The 19,668-nt window shown below is 42.1% G+C and overlaps 3 protein-coding genes and 1 pseudogene across 3 annotated transcripts; 3 read left to right on the top strand and 1 right to left on the bottom strand.

The window, feature by feature from the left end:
• The first annotated feature begins 4,835 nt into the window (after positions 1-4,835).
• Positions 4,836-7,977, top strand: LOC114928789 (uncharacterized). Its single transcript, XM_029300134.2, has 2 exons — positions 4,836-5,291; positions 6,870-7,977. The coding sequence occupies exons 1-2, from the start codon at positions 5,159-5,161 to the stop codon at positions 7,604-7,606; spliced, it is 870 nt and encodes a 289-aa protein (XP_029155967.1). The 5' UTR covers positions 4,836-5,158; the 3' UTR covers positions 7,607-7,977.
• Positions 7,978-11,622: 3,645 nt separating this feature from the next.
• On the top strand, positions 11,623-13,132 carry LOC114944129 (uncharacterized; annotated as a pseudogene).
• A 28-nt stretch (positions 13,133-13,160) lies between these two features.
• LOC114944167 (uncharacterized) lies at positions 13,161-16,031 on the top strand. Its single transcript, XM_085487149.1, is given in 4 exon segments — positions 13,161-13,746; positions 14,015-14,057; positions 14,059-15,760; positions 15,858-16,031. Coding segments are annotated over 4 exon segments (2,505 nt in total).
• On the bottom strand, positions 13,613-19,075 carry LOC146721314 (uncharacterized). Its single transcript, XM_085487140.1, has 3 exons — positions 16,303-19,075; positions 13,922-16,234; positions 13,613-13,844 (listed from the first exon to the last, which is right to left on the bottom strand). Exons 1-2 carry the CDS (start codon positions 16,588-16,590, stop codon positions 16,052-16,054), a joined length of 471 nt encoding a protein of 156 aa, XP_085343266.1. The 5' UTR covers positions 16,591-19,075; the 3' UTR covers positions 13,613-13,844; positions 13,922-16,051.
• Positions 19,076-19,668: the final 593 nt, after the last annotated feature.

Here is a 19,668-nt window from a genome sequence, read left to right as displayed (position 1 = left end):
GTACACGAGGTACAAAAAATTAGCTTGGACATTTGTAAGACTTAAAATTGGGATTAATTCTCAATTCTATTAATTAAATTTCGATATAACACACCTTACATCCGCGCACGGCTCACATATATATAGCCCATTTATTAGTGCAATTTTTAAGTTCCTTATTTTTCAAAGTTCACCTTTTTACGTTATCAAATATTTTTGGTACGTTTTCAAGAATTTTATATTTTTACTTACCGCAGTTTCTTATCCAAATGTAAAATCTTTTATCGCAGTCTATAAAAAATTGAAACAATTTACAATTTTATGATATAATATTATTATTATTACAATTTCTATATATATGCACATCTGTCAAATATCGTGATTTATTTCACATTATTATTATCTATTTTAATAAAAAAAAAAAACAAAAACACTTGCAACAATCAAAAATAAACCGCCTGCCGCGAACGGAAAATGCCAAGAAAGCACGCAATTTCCGCGAATCTCGTAATTTTTTTGAAAAATCAACAATTTCAACGAAATTGTAAATTCTTCAAATCACTGCACAAGTATAATTCACAATAATAATTTTCAGTAACTACGATAAAAAATCGTATACTGAAAACCGCAAACGAAAGTGCAATGGGAGTAAGAGTAAAGTCTGTGATAAAATTAATTGGCAATAGAAAATTAATAATTTTCAAATAGAAAAATTTTGAAATTACCGAGGATTTACAAATAATAAAGTAAAAATATTAAATAATTTATGTTTTCGAATTTTGCTCGCGGAGAGGATCTTTAAAACAAGATTTTTAGAAGAGAGGACCTTTAAAATATAAACAGGCAAAAACGTTGGAAAAATTAAAGCGCGCGTTTAAACAGATAAACGCAATGAAATAAATACGCAATTGTTTTTACTTATCGCTGTAAGCTCACAAGCTTCTGACGTGCTATACACTTTTATATAATATATACAAGGTGTCCGGTAACTAACGGACCAATGATTAAGGGCGGATTCTCTGGCCAATTTGGAGACGATTTTTCCTTAGCAAAAATGTTGAGAAGTCAATAATTTTCGAGTTATAAGCGATTGAAAAAAATAGGTTTTTTGAAAACTTAACGTTTTGGAGTTAAAAGTCTAACATAATTACATTCTTCAGTTAATTTCAGGTAGAGTTTACTATAATAAAATTTTAATTTAAGGCTTAGTTATAAAGATACATAATGACAAAGATTGGAAAGTTGTAAAAAATGATGACCTTTTTCGACATTTTCGCTGAGGAAAAATCGTTCCCAAATTGACCAAAGAATCCATTTGTAATCATTGGTCTGTTAGTTACCGGACACCCTGTATATTGGACACGAGTTTCGTTTGTTTCAGATTCTCGAGAGTTGAAGTAGGAACATACGAGTATCATATATCGTTTGTGACTTGCCGAATGAAAGCAAGACAGAGAGCGAACGAGATGATGAGCTTAATAGCTCATAATGTTATAAATAAATAAATAAAAAATTATAACCTGACCTACTAGTTATTGAATCTTTTTTTAATAAAATGTTTCATTATTATTATCATCTAAGTCTAAGTCGTTTAATTACTTTTTAGTTTTTTAATAATTAATTTAATTTATTCTAGTCATTTTTATATGAGAAAAATAATATCACGTATACGTTTTATAATGAATTAATATATTTCGGGAACCGAATTATATATTCTTAATAATATAAAAGTGTTCAAAAATTATATTTGACTTTTAATTTTAATTATTTTATAGCAAAGAGTTCCGAAATCTCTTACACACATAATGGGGATTTTTTTCATCCATATAATTCGCAATTAAGTATATATGTTAATTATTAATTTTAATAAAATAAAAATTAAAATTAAAGGTCAAATATAATTTTTAAACACAAATATATTAAATTAATTATAAAACGTATACCCATGATAGTATTTTTCTCGTACAACAATAATTAGAGTAAATTAAATTAATCATAAAAGATTAAAAATTAATTAAAGAATTAAAACTTATATTTTATATAATAATAATAAAACATTTTATTACGTCAAACCGTCGTGAAATAATTAAATAAAATTTGCTAGTTACGTCAAAGTCAAGTTTTCTAAGCTTATAAAACATTTTATTAAAAAACAGATTCAATAAATATAAGTACATGTTATATATATACTTATATTTATTGAATCTGTTTTTTTTATAAAATGTTTTATTATTATCATATATAATATAAATTATTTAATTATTTTTTATTTTTTATGAGTAATTTAATTTGTTCTAGTTATTTTTGTACGAGAAAAATACTATCACGGGTATACGTTTTATAACGAATTAAATATATTTATGTTCAAAAATTATATTTGACCTTTAATTTTAATTTTGTATTTTATTAAAATTAATAATTAACATATATACTTAATTGCGAATTATATGGATGAACAAAATCCCTATTATGTGTGTAAGAGATTTCGGAACTCTTTGCTAAAATAATTAAAATTAAAAGTCAAATATAATTTTTGAACACTTTTATATTATTAAAAATATATAATTCGACTCTCGAAATATATTAATTCATTATAAAACGTATACGTATTAGTATTTTTCACATATTAAAATGATTAGAATAAATTAAATTAATTATTAAAAAACTAAAAATTAATTAAACGACTTAGACTTAGATGATAATAATAATGAAACATTTATTAAAAAATAATTATAATAGGTCAGGTTAATATTTTATTTATTTATTTATTTATAACATCATAAAATTCTGTCCTTTCCGAAATACGCGAACGCTACGAAAAGATAAATCTCGTACATGCCGCCGGACGAGTTCATGAGCATGAGACGCTCTTATCTTGGGAACGTATTAATAGTTACTGCATTGACCACTACTACGATATGGCGCTGAATTCAGTGAGAAATGCTGGTCTCTCCTTCATCCAGACCTTTGGCGATCTGTCTATTAATCTGTGACCTGAGTATACTCAGAGAGAAGGATGAGAGTGGTCATCCCCTCGATTTAGCTGCAACCGGAATTCAAAGCGCCTCTATGTGCACAAAACGTGCACATTGAACTACGTAGCCATGTGCACGATGCTCCCGAGTGGTAACAGGCTATGTGCACGGTACGTGGTTCGATTCCGTGCTATGTGCACAGATGAGCGCCAGTAACACGTAGCTGTTAAAGGAGATGAGTTCGAGACCTCGCAGGGCCAATTTTTTTTTTTTTTTTTTAGTACGACTATATTTGTCAATTTAATGAAATCCTTTTAATTATTGTGGAATAAAGAGATAAAATGCATTTCTCAAGCGTACGCGAGAAAATCGAAATCAAAAATAATGAGTGCCGTATAAATACGTATGGAATAGAGCGTTATATCGAAGAGCGTGTGGCGTAGCGTTAAGGGGCTAGACACGTACCGTCGAGATTAGAGGTTCGATTCTCAAGGAGTGACTTTTTTTTTAATATTTTTTATTTTAAATAAAATTTTTTTTTACCATAAAATGTAATTTTTACACAAAATAAATGTAAATAACACGATTTATTTACTTATAACACGTATATTACAAAAATGCATTTTTCTTTGCCTCAAAAAGCCGTGAAAAGCCGTCTGTAGAATAGCTGTATGCGATAGGAACTTGTATGATTATCTGTTTAATTAAAAATTATCCGATTTATGTCGTGTTTGGTGTCGTTGAAATCGCAAAAATCTCAATAATCCATTAATATTATTTTCGAATAGATAAAATGCAAAATAAAGGTTTTAGTTTTTCACTTATAAGATGTTTATATTTGTGAATTGCCATGGATGGGGAAGCCTATTGTTCGAGAGTTCGGAACGTTCTTTGATCTCGATACTCGGGCGCTCGGGCCCGCTTATCTTTTCGAGCTCATCTCACAACTCGTCGTGTGCGAGAGAGAAAGCGAGACTGCGAGTATAGAGCGAGCGAGAGGACCTATCATCAAAGAAAGTTCCGAACTCTCGAACAATAGGCTTCCCCATCCATGGCAATTCACAAATATAAACATCTTATAAGTGAAAAACTAAAACCTTTATTTTGCATTTTATCTATTCAAAAATAATATTAATGGATTATTGAGATTTTTGCGATTTCAACGACACCAAACACGACATAAATCGGATAATTTTTAATTAAACAGATAATCATACAAGTTCCTATCGCATACAGCTATTCTACAGACGGCTTTTCACGGCTTTTTGAGGCAAAGAAAAATGCATTTTTGTAATATACGTGTTATAAGTAAATAAATCGTGTTATTTACATTTATTTTGTGTAAAAATTACATTTTATGGTAAAAAAAAATTTTATTTAAAATAAAAAAATATTAAAAAAAAAGTCACTCCTTGAGAATCGAACCTCTAATCTCGACGGTACGTGTCTAGCCCCTTAACGCTACGCCACACGCTCTTCGATATAACGCTCTATTCCATACGTATTTATACGGCACTCATTATTTTTGATTTCGATTTTCTCGCGTACGCTTGAGAAATGCATTTTATCTCTTTATTCCACAATAATTAAAAGGATTTCATTAAATTGACAAATATAGTCGTACTAAAAAAAAAAAAAAAAAAATTGGCCCTGCGAGGTCTCGAACTCATCTCCTTTAACAGCTACGTGTTACTGGCGCTCATCTGTGCACATAGCACGGAATCGAACCACGTACCGTGCACATAGCCTGTTACCACTCGGGAGCATCGTGCACATGGCTACGTAGTTCAATGTGCACGTTTTGTGCACATAGAAGCGCTTTGAATTCCGGTTGCAGCTAAATCGAGGGGATGACCACTCTCATCCTTCTCTCTGGTATACTTCTTCTCGGTCGTCGGAAGCAGGACAGTGACGCGCGCGCGAGACCAGGCTCTCTTGTCCGCGAGATCTCCCGGAGTGAGGGAACGGGCGAACACAAGGCGGAACGGTGCGGTGGGGCCCCACGCACACACAGTATGGGCATAACCTGTCGGACGACGGCACGTCGCAGCGCTCCGATCCATCGCGGTGGAGCCCAGGACGGAGCGACTACGTCCGTCAGGTCGCCCTCCACGCGGTACGTCATCGCGATGAAATGATCGTCCCCGTCGACGAGATCGCGTCGAGAGAGAGAAAGAAGAGAGTGACCAGAACAAGTGTCCGTCATGTTCCACTATCTGCATCTCAGGAGTCGTTTTCTGCAGACCCTGATCCTCGCGCTCATCGGCCTGACCTTCTACGCGTATTATCGCACCACGGTCTACGATGTTCATCAGTACAGCTTGTCACGGAATACCAGTGAGTATTTTGTTTGCAATGAGAGAATTGATCTCTTAATATTGCTGTGAGAGACTTCTAATGAATAATTGGAACCTAAAGGAAATTAGCTCCAGATAAAATTCTGTATCTTCAAACAATTATTATTTGTACAAGTTTGCGTGGATTGTTTAGAAATAATTCTTATTTTCATTTCTTATTATTACATTTTTTATTTTCTATCAAAGACAACTGTAATATTTACAACACTCCAAGAATTAATCAGGATCTTTAAATACAAGGTGTTAAAAAAGGGTTGTATATTTTGAGAGCAGGAAGTATTGATCAGAAAAAAGGTCTAATGAACATGGGTGCTACGATTAATATCTTCAAAGTGTAACGACCTATTAATGGTCGTTACTAAGTGCGCCGGGCCGAACACCTGCCCGACGCTCCTGGCCGACCATCCGCCGGGCGCGTGATCCATCCCCTCCGGCGGGATGCCCAACACGTGAGAGTAAGCACGTGGGGGGACCCGCACCGGTATATAAGCCGGCTCGTCCGAAGAGCCGGCACCAGTCCTGTCCTGAATCCGGATCCTGACACCAAGCCTCTGGGTGTACTCGAGGCTTCCAAGACCAAGATTCCTGACAGTCGACGAAGACGGGTGTACCCTCTTCGCTGCCTGGGAGTTCCCGGCGTTCGACTTCCTTCTCTCCAACCGACGGAGGTGGGTTTAACCCCTTCGCTGCCTGGGAGTACCCGGCGTTCGGTTCCTTTCTCTCCAACCGACGGAGGTGGGTTTAACCCCTTCGCTGCCTGGGAGTACCCGGCGTTCGGTTCCTTTCTCTACGACCAACGGAGGTGGGTTTAACCCCTTCGCTGCCTGGGAGTGCCCGGCATTCGGTCTCCTGTGTCCGGCCGACGGAGGTGGGTTTGACCCCTTCGCTGCCTGGGGGTACCCGGCATTCGGCTCCTTCTCTCCGGTCGGCAGAGGCGGGCGTGCCCCCTCTGACGCCAGGGTGTACCCGGCATCCGACTCTCCCGCAGCGCGCCGTGCCGCCGCCCGCGGCCCCGCGACCGCGAGATCGTTCGTCCGTCCGCGCGTTTAGATATAAGTTTGTGTGACTGTCCGCTAGGCTAAGTGTATATATAAAGTGTAAATAATCATTGAATAAACCATTTGTGACTTTGAAACCGTGTACGCAAGTTTGGCCTTCCGATTCCGAATCCTGGTTCCGGCGAGCCGTCCGAGGCTAACCGAAATCCGCACCGTTACAAAAGATGCAAGCTACCTTTTTATTTGAGCTTATTATCTTATTGATTGTATCACCTTTATATTGTAGTAAACAAAAGAGTACTTACAAGTTTTACTATAGTAACATTTTATAATAACATGATGTAAAGATGATATGATCAATAGGAAAAGGACAATAAGCTCAAACAGATGAAATAGCCTGTATCTTCAAAGATATTAATTGTAGGATCTATGTTCATTAGACCTTTTTTTTTATTCTGAACAATACTATCTGCTCTCAAAATATGTAACCCTTATTTTAACACTGTATATTTTCAATGCAACTTGAAAAATCAAAAATCAATGACCGCTAAAAATTCCAGGTTTCTCTGTGTATCAAGAAGGCCTGCACGTGCATACAAATCTCAGTGTGGATGCGCGGCTGGCAGCAGCAGCGGTGTCCAGGAATTCGGACAACGTGTCCGTTAGTCCGTATGCAGCGCACAACGCGAGTAACAACTCCGGGATCCTCATCACGACGCTGTCAACGTCCTCCGGCGTGCAATCCTCCGCGTCGTCTTCCGCGAGTACGTCGATCAGCTCGAAGCAAAGTACGAACGAGAAGTTTCAGGTGGCGAAAGTCACCAACGCGACCAAGTCAGCGCCGATCGCGATTCGTAATGATTTAGCACGGGCCATATACGAGGCCGGGCACACGGTACCGATCGCCGAGCGTTGCCCGAACCTCGGCAAGGACATGGAATTGGTGGTGATCATCATGTCCGCGCCGACGCATCTCGAAGCGCGAACGGCGATCCGACAGACCTGGGGACACTTCGGCCAGCGCAGAGACATGAGCGTGCTCTTCATGCTCGGCACTACTCTGGATCCTAAGGTCGAGGCGATCCTCCGGAAAGAGCAGAACATGTACAACGACGTGATACGTGGCCGCTTCCTCGATTCGTACTCGAATCTCACGCTCAAGACCATCTCGACGTTGCAGTGGGTGGACACTTACTGTTCCAAGGTGAAATACCTGCTGAAGACCGACGACGACATGTTTATCAACGTGCCGCGGTTGTTGGCGTTCGTGAATAAACACGCGAAGGACCGTTGTTGATTCTGAAATTTATTTAACCAAATTATATTATTATTAGTTTAAACTTTAGTCATTTATAGTTATTTAATATATTCAATAGACAATTTTTCGTAAAACAAATTGAAAACATAATATTTTAAAAAAGTAAAGTCTATTTTAATGTTTTTAGTCTTTGTGAAAAAAAATCTTATTTTTACATTACATATTATTTATAACAAAAATTTCAGGTATATATTAAATATTAAAAAATTAATTTTTTTAACAAATTAGAATATTTCACAACAGCCATAAAAAATCATAAGATTGTGATTGTCGAAAACATTGTTTAATAAATACTTAAAATAACTGAAAAATGATTGGAGAAGATTACCTTACAATAAAATTAATTTTTCTAAAATGTGTCTGCATCTGTATTTAATTTGGGAATAAAAATGTCCATTAAAAAAAATGCAGTTTATTTGTGTAAAAATTCAAATGTGTAATATGTTATTTTTTTTTTGGCATGTTAGTTAAATTTTGGCACACTAGTTAAAACACGTTATTAAACTTTCAATTAAATTGCGATTGTGCATGTGTAACTTATTTGATGCACTACTACATTATCTGTCATAGACACGCATTTCTTTTTTATTTTACAATGGAACATAATCTCGTTATTCGATCGGCTTTTGCGTTCATGGGATGCCGATATCTACCGCAACGTTTCCGTTCATCCTCGACATTCAAGCCGACGAGGCACATACGTAAAAAAATCGATAGCCGCCTCGATTTACTATGACACACCACCGCTACGTGCGTCCTTCCTAGCTCGCCAACGCGGAATACGACTTCCTCATCCAGTTCGCCTCGTAGTTGGCTCACTGAAGCTTCAGAAAAACCAACAGTTCATTTATTAATAAATCATTAATCAATTAACAAACCAGCTAGAAAGTCACAAATTCGTATCTAACACAAATTGGCGTAAATTAATTAGATTATTAACATTTATGTCCCCCGCCCTCTATTTCTCTCTCCGAAAATTATCTTTAATTAGCATAGAGTTAGCAAATCATCAATTGAAGATTGCTATCAAGTAATAAGAATTAATTAATAATTTATCCACTATTATATGTTTATTAGCGATTAATTGTCGTACAAACGAATAACTATCAAGAGACACGGTAGTGTCTCGCGACCAGTTAAAGGCGTAGCGGAGACACCGTGTATCTTAACGCGAGTCGGACATTTGAGTCTTTATAATATTTCGAATCCTCAATAATGGCTGAAGCAATCGAGTTTATACTAGACTTAATCGATAGATTGAGTTCGAATTATATAATAAAAGTGTCTTTATTTCTGCTCTACGTGATTTGTAAGCAGAGATATATAAATGCAAAGTCGAAATATGAAAAATTTCTATTAAGAAACGTCCCCGTCATTATTATTATCATCATTATCATCATCATCGACCACGCATACATAGTAGTATCGTGCTACACGTATTCACACGTATACAACACATGCGCACACATATATCACACGTACACAACACATGCAAGATGCATGTAGTGGTAATTTTGTCCATCTCGCACGTTTTACAACAGATGGCGATAGTGGCGCTCCGCCATATCGGCAACGTGCGGGGTTATGTTGGCTAACTCTCTCTCTCTCTCTCTCTCTCTCTCTCTCTTTCTCACACACACACACACACTCTCTCATTCTCACTCACTCACTCACTGTTCGTCTTGTGTACTTATTTAGTACATTCATGATTAAACATCTATATGCATTAATGTGAAATTTACTTACAATTAGTTTACTTGAAATATTCAATCTCTAAAGTGTTTATCTTATAAGATAGACAAAAAAATCTGAGTAAATAATATAAAAAAAAAACAAAAGGATTATTATTGTCATAATTTTTTATCAATTAAGTACTCTCAACTATCCAATAATTAAATAAATACGTACAAATGTGCGCGCGTGTACACACATACACATATTGATATTAAAGAGATCGAAGGAGAGGAAGGAGAAGATAAAAATTTAAATATTCACATATATTTTCAAATTTTATATATGAATTTATAGTTTACATATCTAATTAATAATAAATTTCTAATTATATTAAACATATCAAAATAAAGACATACATGTATTTACCAAATGAATAAAATTATTGAATACAGACTTAAAAAATTTATTAAACATAGACTTAAAAAATTAATTAATTAAACATATTCCAAATTTAGAAAAAATAAACTTTATTTATATATGCAACAGCTTTTTAAACTAAATTTTGAAATTCTATTTTATATTAGACAATTATCTCAATCAACATCTACGTCCACATTAGCTGCACTCAGGGCTGACGAGAGGGGGATTTTTTTAAAGGGCCCGAAATTTTTGAGAATCCGAATTTTCTAAATGCTCATTGTTTTCAAAACATAGTTTCTTGTTTTTTTGTAAAAATTTTATTTAAATTAATATAGATTAAGAATAAATTTGCAAGCATTTAGTTATATAAAGATGTTTATAACGTATTCGATTTACTGATTCGACCCGTTAATCTTACTTTCCCTGCATTCTTTTTTTATTTCGATAATACCTACACAAAATGGGGGCCCGTAATTTTTTCTCCCGGGCCCGGTTTTTCTCTCCACGGCCCTGGCTGCACTGCAGACAACCTCTACAGCCACATTATCTGCTCCGCGGATATAGCGTTATGCCAATACGATACATTACATGTACTTACTTACTTGCCTTTACTGTACCAACTCTTGTTCTTTCCACGTAATCATGTTTTTACAGTTATCGTTTGCTGTATATCTTCCAGCAAACTTTATTTCGTGTGAAGTGTATTTAATTAATTAAATCTCTGCGAAAGATTGAGAAGATGAAGGGATAATTCAAACTATGAAGACATGGTTACATGGAAAAGACAAGAGTTGATACAATAATAAAGACATACATGTATTTGTATCCTGCTGGCATAAGGTTATAGAAGTTGATTGAGATTGAAAAATAATAATGAAAATAATAAAAAAAATAAACACATGTATTTGTATCGTGCTGGCATAAAGTTATAAAAGTTGATTGAGATTGAAAAATAATAATAAAAATAATTAAAAAAAGGAAATATTCAATCATCATTTAAAAGCATATTTGAAATCTGTAGAATAAACAGTTTTTGCAAAAAATGTGGAGCATTTGAGCTCTAGTAAGTCTAAAAATAAATGTAAACATCAATTAATAATAACTGATGTTATATATATATATTATATATATAAACCAATTTGTTGCAATATTCACTATAAAAGGTTGTAAGGGTAAGATGGCTAAAAGTGAATAATTTAAAAGATATGTTGCGGAAATGATCACGCAGTCCGCGCGCTGTTTGGGTTTTTGCGAGATGGTCAAAACTCTGCAAATCTGTCGAGAGCCAAACAGCGGCGAAAAATAAATTTGCGAATCATAACAAAACGCGCCTCTTGTCTTCGACCAAGGGCATCGTTGCCGCCTAACAACATCGCCGAGCGAAATCGAGAGAGACCATTATTTTCCCCCGAGAGAACTGACGTGTTTTTCTTTTTTTTCTCCCAAGGTCCGCCGAAACCTAAAGACACACCACGCTCTTGAAGTCGCACCCTCAGGGCCTCTAAGTACGCCGCAGCTTCGAGTCGTGCCAAAAATATAGCTTCGAGTTCGCGCCAAAATTGCACTTAGTATTCTCGCCAATATCGCACCGCTGCAACGTGCAGTTAATAAGAATTTACTGCATCAATTACTTTCTATTTTTTTTTGTGTCTAATTACTTTACATATATATATATATTCTTTTTTTGTGCTTTGTTTTATTTCATTAAACACTTTTTGTGAACAGTATATTTTGAACATTTCTTTATTCTTTATAATATTCTGGTGTTCGTTCCACCTCACTCTAAACATTTTGGTCCTTCGAGCCGGATCGTGCACATCCGAGCGAGTGGTGAGTGAACACGAGTGTCGCGGTGACGGTAATCCTGGTGCGAAGGGCGTGACGTTGACTTAACTCGCGCAATGAGCCTCGACGCCGAAAGTGGTGTCCTTGACGCTCAGTCCGAGCTGTACGGTCGCATAGCCCGCGCCGAAGAAAACCTGAAAAAGTTAGGAGCGTCAAAAATCTCAATCGGCAGTGTGGAGTCGCGACTCCAGACTCTGGAGGCAAATTGGGATAAGTTCCAGCTCAATCACGAAGAGCTGCGCTCCAAACATAAGAAGGTGCTCGCTGACCACGACTACTTCAAGTCGAGCTGGATTGTCACGGTCGAAGACAGGGTGATGGACCAGCGCTCAACTCTGCTGGATTTGCTGCATTCCCTTCGCTCCAAGCCGGAGAGCGGAGCGGAGCGAAAGATGATAGCAGCTTCGGAGCCCGCGTCGCAGCGGAAGCTGCCCAACATCGAGCTTCCACATTTCTCCGGTCGCATTGAGGATTGGCCAGCGTTCAGGGACCTGTTCCTGTCGATGCTGGATCGCCATCCTTCGCTGGCAGATGTGGAGAAATTGCACTACCTGAAAACAAGAGAGTGCAAGGTGAAGCCGAAGATCGAATTCGCAATTTGCCGACAACGGAAGGCAATTTCCGACGAGCATGGGCAATCCTCGAGGATCGGTTCGAAAACAGGCGAGTCCTTGTGCGCTCGTGCCTCTCGTCGTTCTCCGCAACGCCTAAAATGAAGAATGAGTCCGTCGCCGACTTGAAGAAGCTGGTCAACTGCATACTGCAGACGGCTGGCACGTTGGAAAGCATCGGTCGCAAGGCAGCATACGACAACGACCACTTCGTCCACACAGTGATCGAGATGCTAGATCCTCGATCCAGACGCGAGTGGGAGGACACAATCTGCGATTCACGAGATCCGCCTTCGTATGATGAGCTGAGAGCGTTCCTCGAGAGCCGCCTGCGAGCTTTAGAAGCGTTGCATCCTGCGAAGCAGGAGCCCGCATCCGTTTCTGCCTCCAGGTCGGCGAGCGCGTCTTCAAGGCCGGCGCGCGCCAACCTGGCGTGGCGCAGAAGCAGCAGAAAGGAGGTCGGTGCCCACTATGTCAAAAGGATCACTTCATCCTCCTGTGCATTGAGTTCCGCAAGAGGCTGCCGGCGCAGAGGAAGGAGTGCGTGGAGAAAAACAGCCTCTGCCTGAACTGCCTTGGCAAGCATCCTGTAGCCGAGTGCCGATCTGCGAAGAACTGCATGGTCTGCAACGCGAGGCATCACTCCACGCTTCACGAAGCCTGTTCAACAACGTCGGCAGCCAGTGGAGCTATCGCGACATCGCTACACGTGAGTTACCACCACGAAGAAGATAGTGCCGCTGGCCTCCTGGCCACCGCACGCATACACGTCAAGAACAGACATGGCGAGCTACAAGCAGTCCGTGCGCTCATCGACCCGGGATCTGAGGTGTCGCTCGTCCACGAGGCGCTGGTGCAGCGACTGCATCTCCCTCGTCGCGCCACTTCTATGTCCATCTCCGGTGTCATCGGGCGGCGAAGCGGCAGGCTGCAGGCTGCGGGGCACGCCCCTTGAGCTGAAGTCGCGCAACTCCGACTTTGCAATGCGAATTTCCGCATTGATCCTCCCCCGCATTACTGCGAGCAACACCTGCGTGCCGGCCACGACTCAGAGTTGGCCCCACGTCCAGGATCTGTGTCTCGCCGACCCAGACTATGGAGCGAGCGACCCAGTGGAGCTGCTGCTGGGGGTGAAGGAGTATTCCGCAATAATGGAAGGAGAAGTACGCAAAGGCGGCCCCGGCGCTCCAATGGCTCAGCGCACGGCATTCGGGTGGATTCTCCTGGGCGAAGTCGACGGCGCAGCAAGGTCCGGGGAGGCATCATCCCATCACTGCCAAGTAGACGAGGACCTCGTGGGACTGGTGCGTCAATTCTGGAGCCAGGAAGAACCACCGACCAGTTCCACGCCGCTCACGGAGGACGAGCAACGCTGCGAGACATTCTATGTCTCAACGCTCCGCCGCACGCCTGAGGGACGGTACGTCGCGTCGTGCGCCTCCCGACTACCACGACGCTGCCAGACTTCGGCGAGACGCAGCGCACGGCCGCATGGCTGGTTCGCTGCATGGAACACCGGTTTGCGAAAGACCCGGACTTGCATCGGCTCTACTGCACCTTCATGCGAGAGTATGAGACGCTCGGCCACATGCTAGCAGTCTCCCCGCCGTCGGAGGTCGAGCGCGCGCGCACATGCTATCTCCCGCATCACGGCGTACTCAAGGAAGCTGCACCAGAGAAAAGAATCAGAGTAGTGTTCAACGGGTCATCGCGCCTCAATTCCGGTGACTCGCTTAATGCTCACCTCTTCGCGGGTCCCAATCTGCTTCCAGCGCTGAGTGATGTGCTCCTGAGATGGAGGAGGCATCAATTCGTGCTGGCCGCTGACATCGAGAAGATGTACCGCCAGATCTTGGTGCATCCCGACGATCGAGATCTGCAGAGGATAATATGGCGGCCGACGGCTGACGCTGAGCTGCAGGAATACCAACTGCAGACGGTCACCTACGGCCTGACCTGCGCGCCATTCCTCGCGATACGCACAATCCGGCAGCTGGCGAAGGATGAAGGAGAGCGATTTCCTCGCGCTGCGGCAGCGCTGCGGCAGGACGCATACGTGGACGACATCCTGACGGGAACCGACACCCTGGACGAGGCGCAGGCTCTCCGCGACGAGCTGATCGGCCTCTGCACGGCGGGCGGATTTCCTCTTAGCAAATGGTCAGCCAATGCAAACGCCATACTCAAGGACATCCCCGAGGAAAGACGTCAAGTGCAAGACCTGCGTGAGTGGGAGAGCGACAAGGGACACTCCGCGCTCGGCCTCCGCTGGCATCCTCGCCAGGATTGTTTTGCCTTCAGGGTACAGCAACTGAGCAGCCAGCGAGTGACGAAGCGAGTGGTACTTTCGCAAGTGGCTCGCTTATTCGATCCCATGGGCTGGCTGTCGCCGGTGATCATCAAGGCGAAAATTCTCATTCAGACGATGTGGCTGCAGCATCTGGACTGGGATCAGCCTGTCCCCCCGACGGAAGAGCGGACTTGGAGAACTTTTCGCGACGAGCTCCCCGCTCTGGAGAGCGTGCACGTGCCTCGTTGGACACAGTGCAAGGGATCAAACAGTGACCTGGAGGTGCACGGCTTCGCAGACGCCTCCGAGCAAGCATACGCTGCGGTGGTGTACCTCCGCACCAGAGGAGTGGAGGGCGAGCGCCGTGTTTTCTTGTTGCAGGCGAAAACCAAGGTGGCCCCTGCGCAGCCGGTCTCGCTGCCAAGGCTCGAGTTGTGCGCGGCGGCGCTTCTTGCCAAGCTGACAGCGCACGTCGTCAAGGTCATGGACATCGCGTCCGCTCCTCTTCACCTCTGGTCGGACTCCACAGTGACGCTGGCGTGGATTCAGAGTCACCCGTCGCGCTGGAAAACTTATGTGGCCAACAGGGTCGCCGACATCCAGCGAAGGCTCCCCAACGCCCAATGGCATCATGTGTCCGGAGCAGAGAACCCAGCAGACTGCGCGTCACGAGGCTTGTCTCCCAGCGACCTGCCGGATCATGGGCTGTGGTGGAGCGGGCCGCCCTGGCTGTCTGGAGACGCCACGCTTCCTGCGAGCACGCCGCTGCCGATGGGTGACCCGCAGGAGGAGAGGCGTCAGGTGCATCTTGCAGCGGTCCAATCAGCCGAGGAATGTCCAATGCTGCGACGATTCTCAGTGCTGCAGCGGCTGCTGAGGGTAACTGCGTGGTGCTGCCGTTGGCTCGGCGAGCGGCGCGTTCCATACACCCCGATGTCCGCGCTGTCGCCTCAGGAACTCGAGGCGGCCCGACTTCGCTGGATCCGTCATGTGCAGTCCTGGGAATTCGCGGAAGAGCGGCGAGCGCTGTCAAGGGGCGTGGCAGTCCCGCGAAGAAGCGTCCTCGCTAGGCTGGATCCATTCGTGGACAGGAATGGCGTCATCAGAGTCGGTGGTCGGCTCAAACACGCTGTTTTGAACCCGGATGAAAGGCACCCGATCATCCTCCCCAGGAGGTCGCACTTCGCCGTCTTGGTGATTCGGGAGTGCCACCGCCGAGCCATGCACGGCGGAGTGCAGCTGACTCTGGGGATGGTCAGGCAAGGATACTGGATTCCGGGAGGACGCCTGGAGGTTCGACGCCACATTCATCGCTGCGTCACTTGCTTGCGATGGCGGGCGGCGTCCCCGAATCCTATGATGGGACAACTACTACCGCCGCGGGTAACAGCATCGCGTCCCTTCAGCCAAGCGGGAGTCGACTATGCGGGCCCGGTCCAGGTTCGGACAGCAGCAGGTCGAGGACACAAGGCGCACAAGGCCTTTTTGGCCATCTTTGTGTGCTTTGCAACAAGGGCTGTGCACATCGAGCTGGTGTCCAGTTATGCCACGGATGCCTTCCTAGCGGCTTTCCGGCGCTTTGTCTCACGCCGCGGAATGTGCCGCACGCTGTACAGCGATCGGGGGACCAATTTTGTCGGTGCTGATGCCCAGCTTCGAGCGATGTTCCAGGAGGCTGTGCGCGAAAGCCCGCGCATCGCCGACATCCTTGCCTCCGAAGGGGTGGAGTGGCGGTTCAACCCTCCGGCTGCACCCCACTTTGGCGGCCTGTGGGAAGCAGCCGTAAAGTCGATCAAACACCACCTCAGGAGAGTTATAGGAGAATCAACACTCACCTTCGAGGAGCTAAGCACTGTTCTTGCACAGATTGAGGCATGCCTCAACTCTCGTCCTTTGCAGGCCATATCGGATGACCCGGAGGACGTCTCGGCCTTGACGCCAGGCCATTTCTTGATTGGAGCCGCTTTGACATCGCTGCCTGAGCCGTCGCTGACATCGGAGCCTCTCAACAGGCTCACGCGGTGGCAGCTGCTACAACGAATGAGGGATGACTTCTGGTCACGGTGGTCCAAGGAATACCTGCAGTCACTCACCTCGCGTGTGAAATGGTGGAGGAAAAACATCAACCCGACCGTTGGAGACCTGTGTCTTATCCGCGGAGAGAACTTTCCGCCGAGCAGGTGGCCGTTGGCTCGAATCACCGAGGTTCATCCTGGTGCTGATGGACAGGTGCGCGTGGTCAGCTTGCGGACAGCCACGACGACGTTGGCCAGACCGGTGGTCAAGGTCATCCTCCTGCCGAGGGCAGACACGGAACCTGAGGACCAACCAGCTGATGAGTAGCCGAGACGACCGGGCCGCGACATGACTTACCTCGACATTCAATACCACATGAGCAGGCGATGCCAGTCAAGTTGCCCTTTGACTTCACGTTGCTCTGCAAGAGCTTACCTGCGGCCCGCGAGCTTTACCGCGCAGTGCTTGCAGGGGGCCTGCCGCAATGGCGTGCACCCCCGCACGTCGTCAGCGCTGCAGAGGCCTCGCGGACCCGAGCTCGGAAGATTGTCGTCACAGGGTCACTCGTCACAGACAACGCGCCACTTAACATCAAAATAATGCCGGTTGTTCGTTTACAATTTTCAACCAGCAGGACCGGTCCTATGCTCGTTATCAAGACGCAAAGCGTTGCAAAACCCTGTCGGCAGCGGCCGACCAGGCTGGGCGAATCGCGAGCATTTATCGTTAGATGCGACTAACGAGGCGGGCGGAAAATGTTGCGGAAATGATCACGCAGTCCGCGCGCTGTTTGGGTTTTTGCGAGATGGTCAAAACTCTGCAAATCTGTCGAGAGCCAAACAGCGGCGAAAAATAAATTTGCGAATCATAACAAAACGCGCCTCTTGTCTTCGACCAAGGGCATCGTTGCCGCCTAACAACATCGCCGAGCGAAATCGAGAGAGACCATTATTTTCCCCCGAGAGAACTGACGTGTTTTTCTTTTTTTTTCTCCCAAGGTCCGCCGAAACCTAAAGACACACCACGCTCTTGAAGTCGCACCCTCAGTGCCTCTAAGTACGCCGCAGCTTCGAGTCGTGCCAAAAATATAGCTTCGAGTTCGCGCCAAAATTGCACTTAGTATTCTCGCCAATATCGCACCGCTGCAACGTGCAGTTAATAAGAATTTACTGCATCAATTACTTTCTATTTTTTTTTTGTGTCTAATTACTTTACATATATATATTCTTTTTTGTGCTTTGTTTTATTTCATTAAACACTTTTTGTGAACAGTATATTTTGAACATTTCTTTATTCTTTATAATATTCTGGTGTTCGTTCCACCTCACTCTAAACAAGATAGTTAACATAATTTTACATAAACTGAAATAATTCATAAAATAAAATATTTGTAATATTTCGAAGTTTATGTAAGATTATGTAAAAATTATACCTTTACAATTTTTTATAGTAAATATTGCGAGGAATCGATTTATATGAGAAAAATTAAGGTAATTCTATTTTGAAAATATAAGTGACCTTTAAATAACCTTGAAAATCGCCGTTTAAGAAAAAGTCTGTGTCAACTTTTTCTTTTTCGAAATCCTGCAACTTTTATCTAAATTTAATAGAAAATGTATAAAAAATGCTCGACATTAGTACACACACACACATACACATACACACACACACACACACATATGGGTAAATTTATATAAATAGGGTGCTTTAGGAGGAATGATGAGGATTCTAAGATATGATTGTACACATCATTTTAAGCAAAGAAGTTTAGATAAACATGTTTAATAATTGTTCTATTCCGGTCATAAAAATATACAAAAATGAATGATATAATCTCTAAAAACTCACCTTTAAAAAAAGGTAAAAAAAAGCGACCAGTTAAGGGCACGCCATTAACAAAAATTATCCATTGCAAACCCATGTAGAATCCTATCCTATTGCAAACCCATGTAGAATCCTAGGCAAAATTAACCATTGCAAACCCATGTAGAATCGTACCCATTGCAAACCTATGTAGAATCCTATGAAAAATTAACCATTGCAAACTCATGTAGAATCCTATGAAAAATTAACCATTGCAAACCCATGTAGAATTGTATTAAAAATTATCCATTGCAAACTTATGTAGAATCCTACATTGCAAACCCATGTACAATAGAATTGTATGAAAAATTATCGATTATAAACCCATGTACAATCGTAACAAAAGTAATGAAATAAAAAAAAAATGCGCCAAGTGAAAGTAGAAACTTGTACCAGTGGAAAATTAAAGTTGCAGACATATATAGAGTCGTATAATGAATCAGTAAAAATTTAAATTTGCAAATGTAGAATCGTACCATAAAAAAACTTATCTTTAAAAAAAAAAAGATAAACAAGATGCCAAGTCCATGCGCCATGTGAAAAAGAAATAAAAAAATTTTAGTTAAAAAAACTGGGAGCGCTGCTAAATAATATTCTAACAATATTAAAATTAAATTGTTACTTTTAAACTCATTACAGTTAAAATATGTGTTGTGTTTAAATTAATTAATGTTACTTTAAGGTGCATTGTAATTTTGAAACTTAGCAGCGCGCCCAGTTTTTTTAACTAAAATTTTTATTTCTTTTTCACATGGCGCATGGACTTGGCATCTTGTTTATCTTTTTTTTTTAAAAGATAAGTTTTTTTATGGTACGATTCTACATTTGCAAATTTAAATTTTTACTGATTCATTATACGACTCTATATATGTCTGCAACTTTAATTTTCCACTGGTACAAGTTTCTACTTTCACTTGGCGCATTTTTTTTTTTATTTCATTACTTTTGTTACGATTGTACATGGGTTTATAATCGATAATTTTTCATACAATTCTATTGTACATGGGTTTGCAATGTAGGATTCTACATAAGTTTGCAATGGATAATTTTTAATACAATTCTACATGGGTTTGCAATGGTTAATTTTTCATAGGATTCTACATGAGTTTGCAATGGTTAATTTTTCATAGGATTCTACATAGGTTTGCAATGGGTACGATTCTACATGGGTTTGCAATGGTTAATTTTGCCTAGGATTCTACATGGGTTTGCAATGATTAATTTTTCATAGGATTCTACATGGGTTTGCAATAGGATAGGATTCTACATGGGATTTGCAATGGATAATTTTTGTTAATGGCGTGCCCTTAACTGGTCGCCTT

Source organism: Nylanderia fulva, unplaced genomic scaffold, assembly GCF_048542155.1.
Source record: "Nylanderia fulva isolate GAGA-0341 unplaced genomic scaffold, ASM4854215v1 Scaffold50, whole genome shotgun sequence".
Taxonomy (NCBI): domain Eukaryota; kingdom Metazoa; phylum Arthropoda; class Insecta; order Hymenoptera; family Formicidae; genus Nylanderia; species Nylanderia fulva.
Note: the sequence above shows the minus strand (reverse complement) of the source record. Positions and strands in the feature narration are given on the sequence as shown.

What these genes read in the sequence shown, in the direction of transcription:
- LOC146721314 (XM_085487140.1), bottom strand. Translation starts at nt 16,590, where the DNA reads ATGTTTTTCCTCCACCATTTCACACGCGAGGTGAGTGACTGCAGGTAT. An exon ending in CAGTGCTTAGCTCCTCGAAG is followed by an intron (nt 16,235 to 16,302) that starts GTGAGTGTTGAT and finishes TGCTTCCCACAG; the next exon opens with GCCGCCAAAGTGGGGTGCAG.
- LOC114928789 (XM_029300134.2), top strand. Translation starts at nt 5,159, where the DNA reads ATGTTCCACTATCTGCATCTCAGGAGTCGTTTTCTGCAGACCCTGATC. An exon ending in CAGCTTGTCACGGAATACCA is followed by an intron (nt 5,292 to 6,869) that starts GTGAGTATTTTG and finishes TAAAAATTCCAG; the next exon opens with GTTTCTCTGTGTATCAAGAA.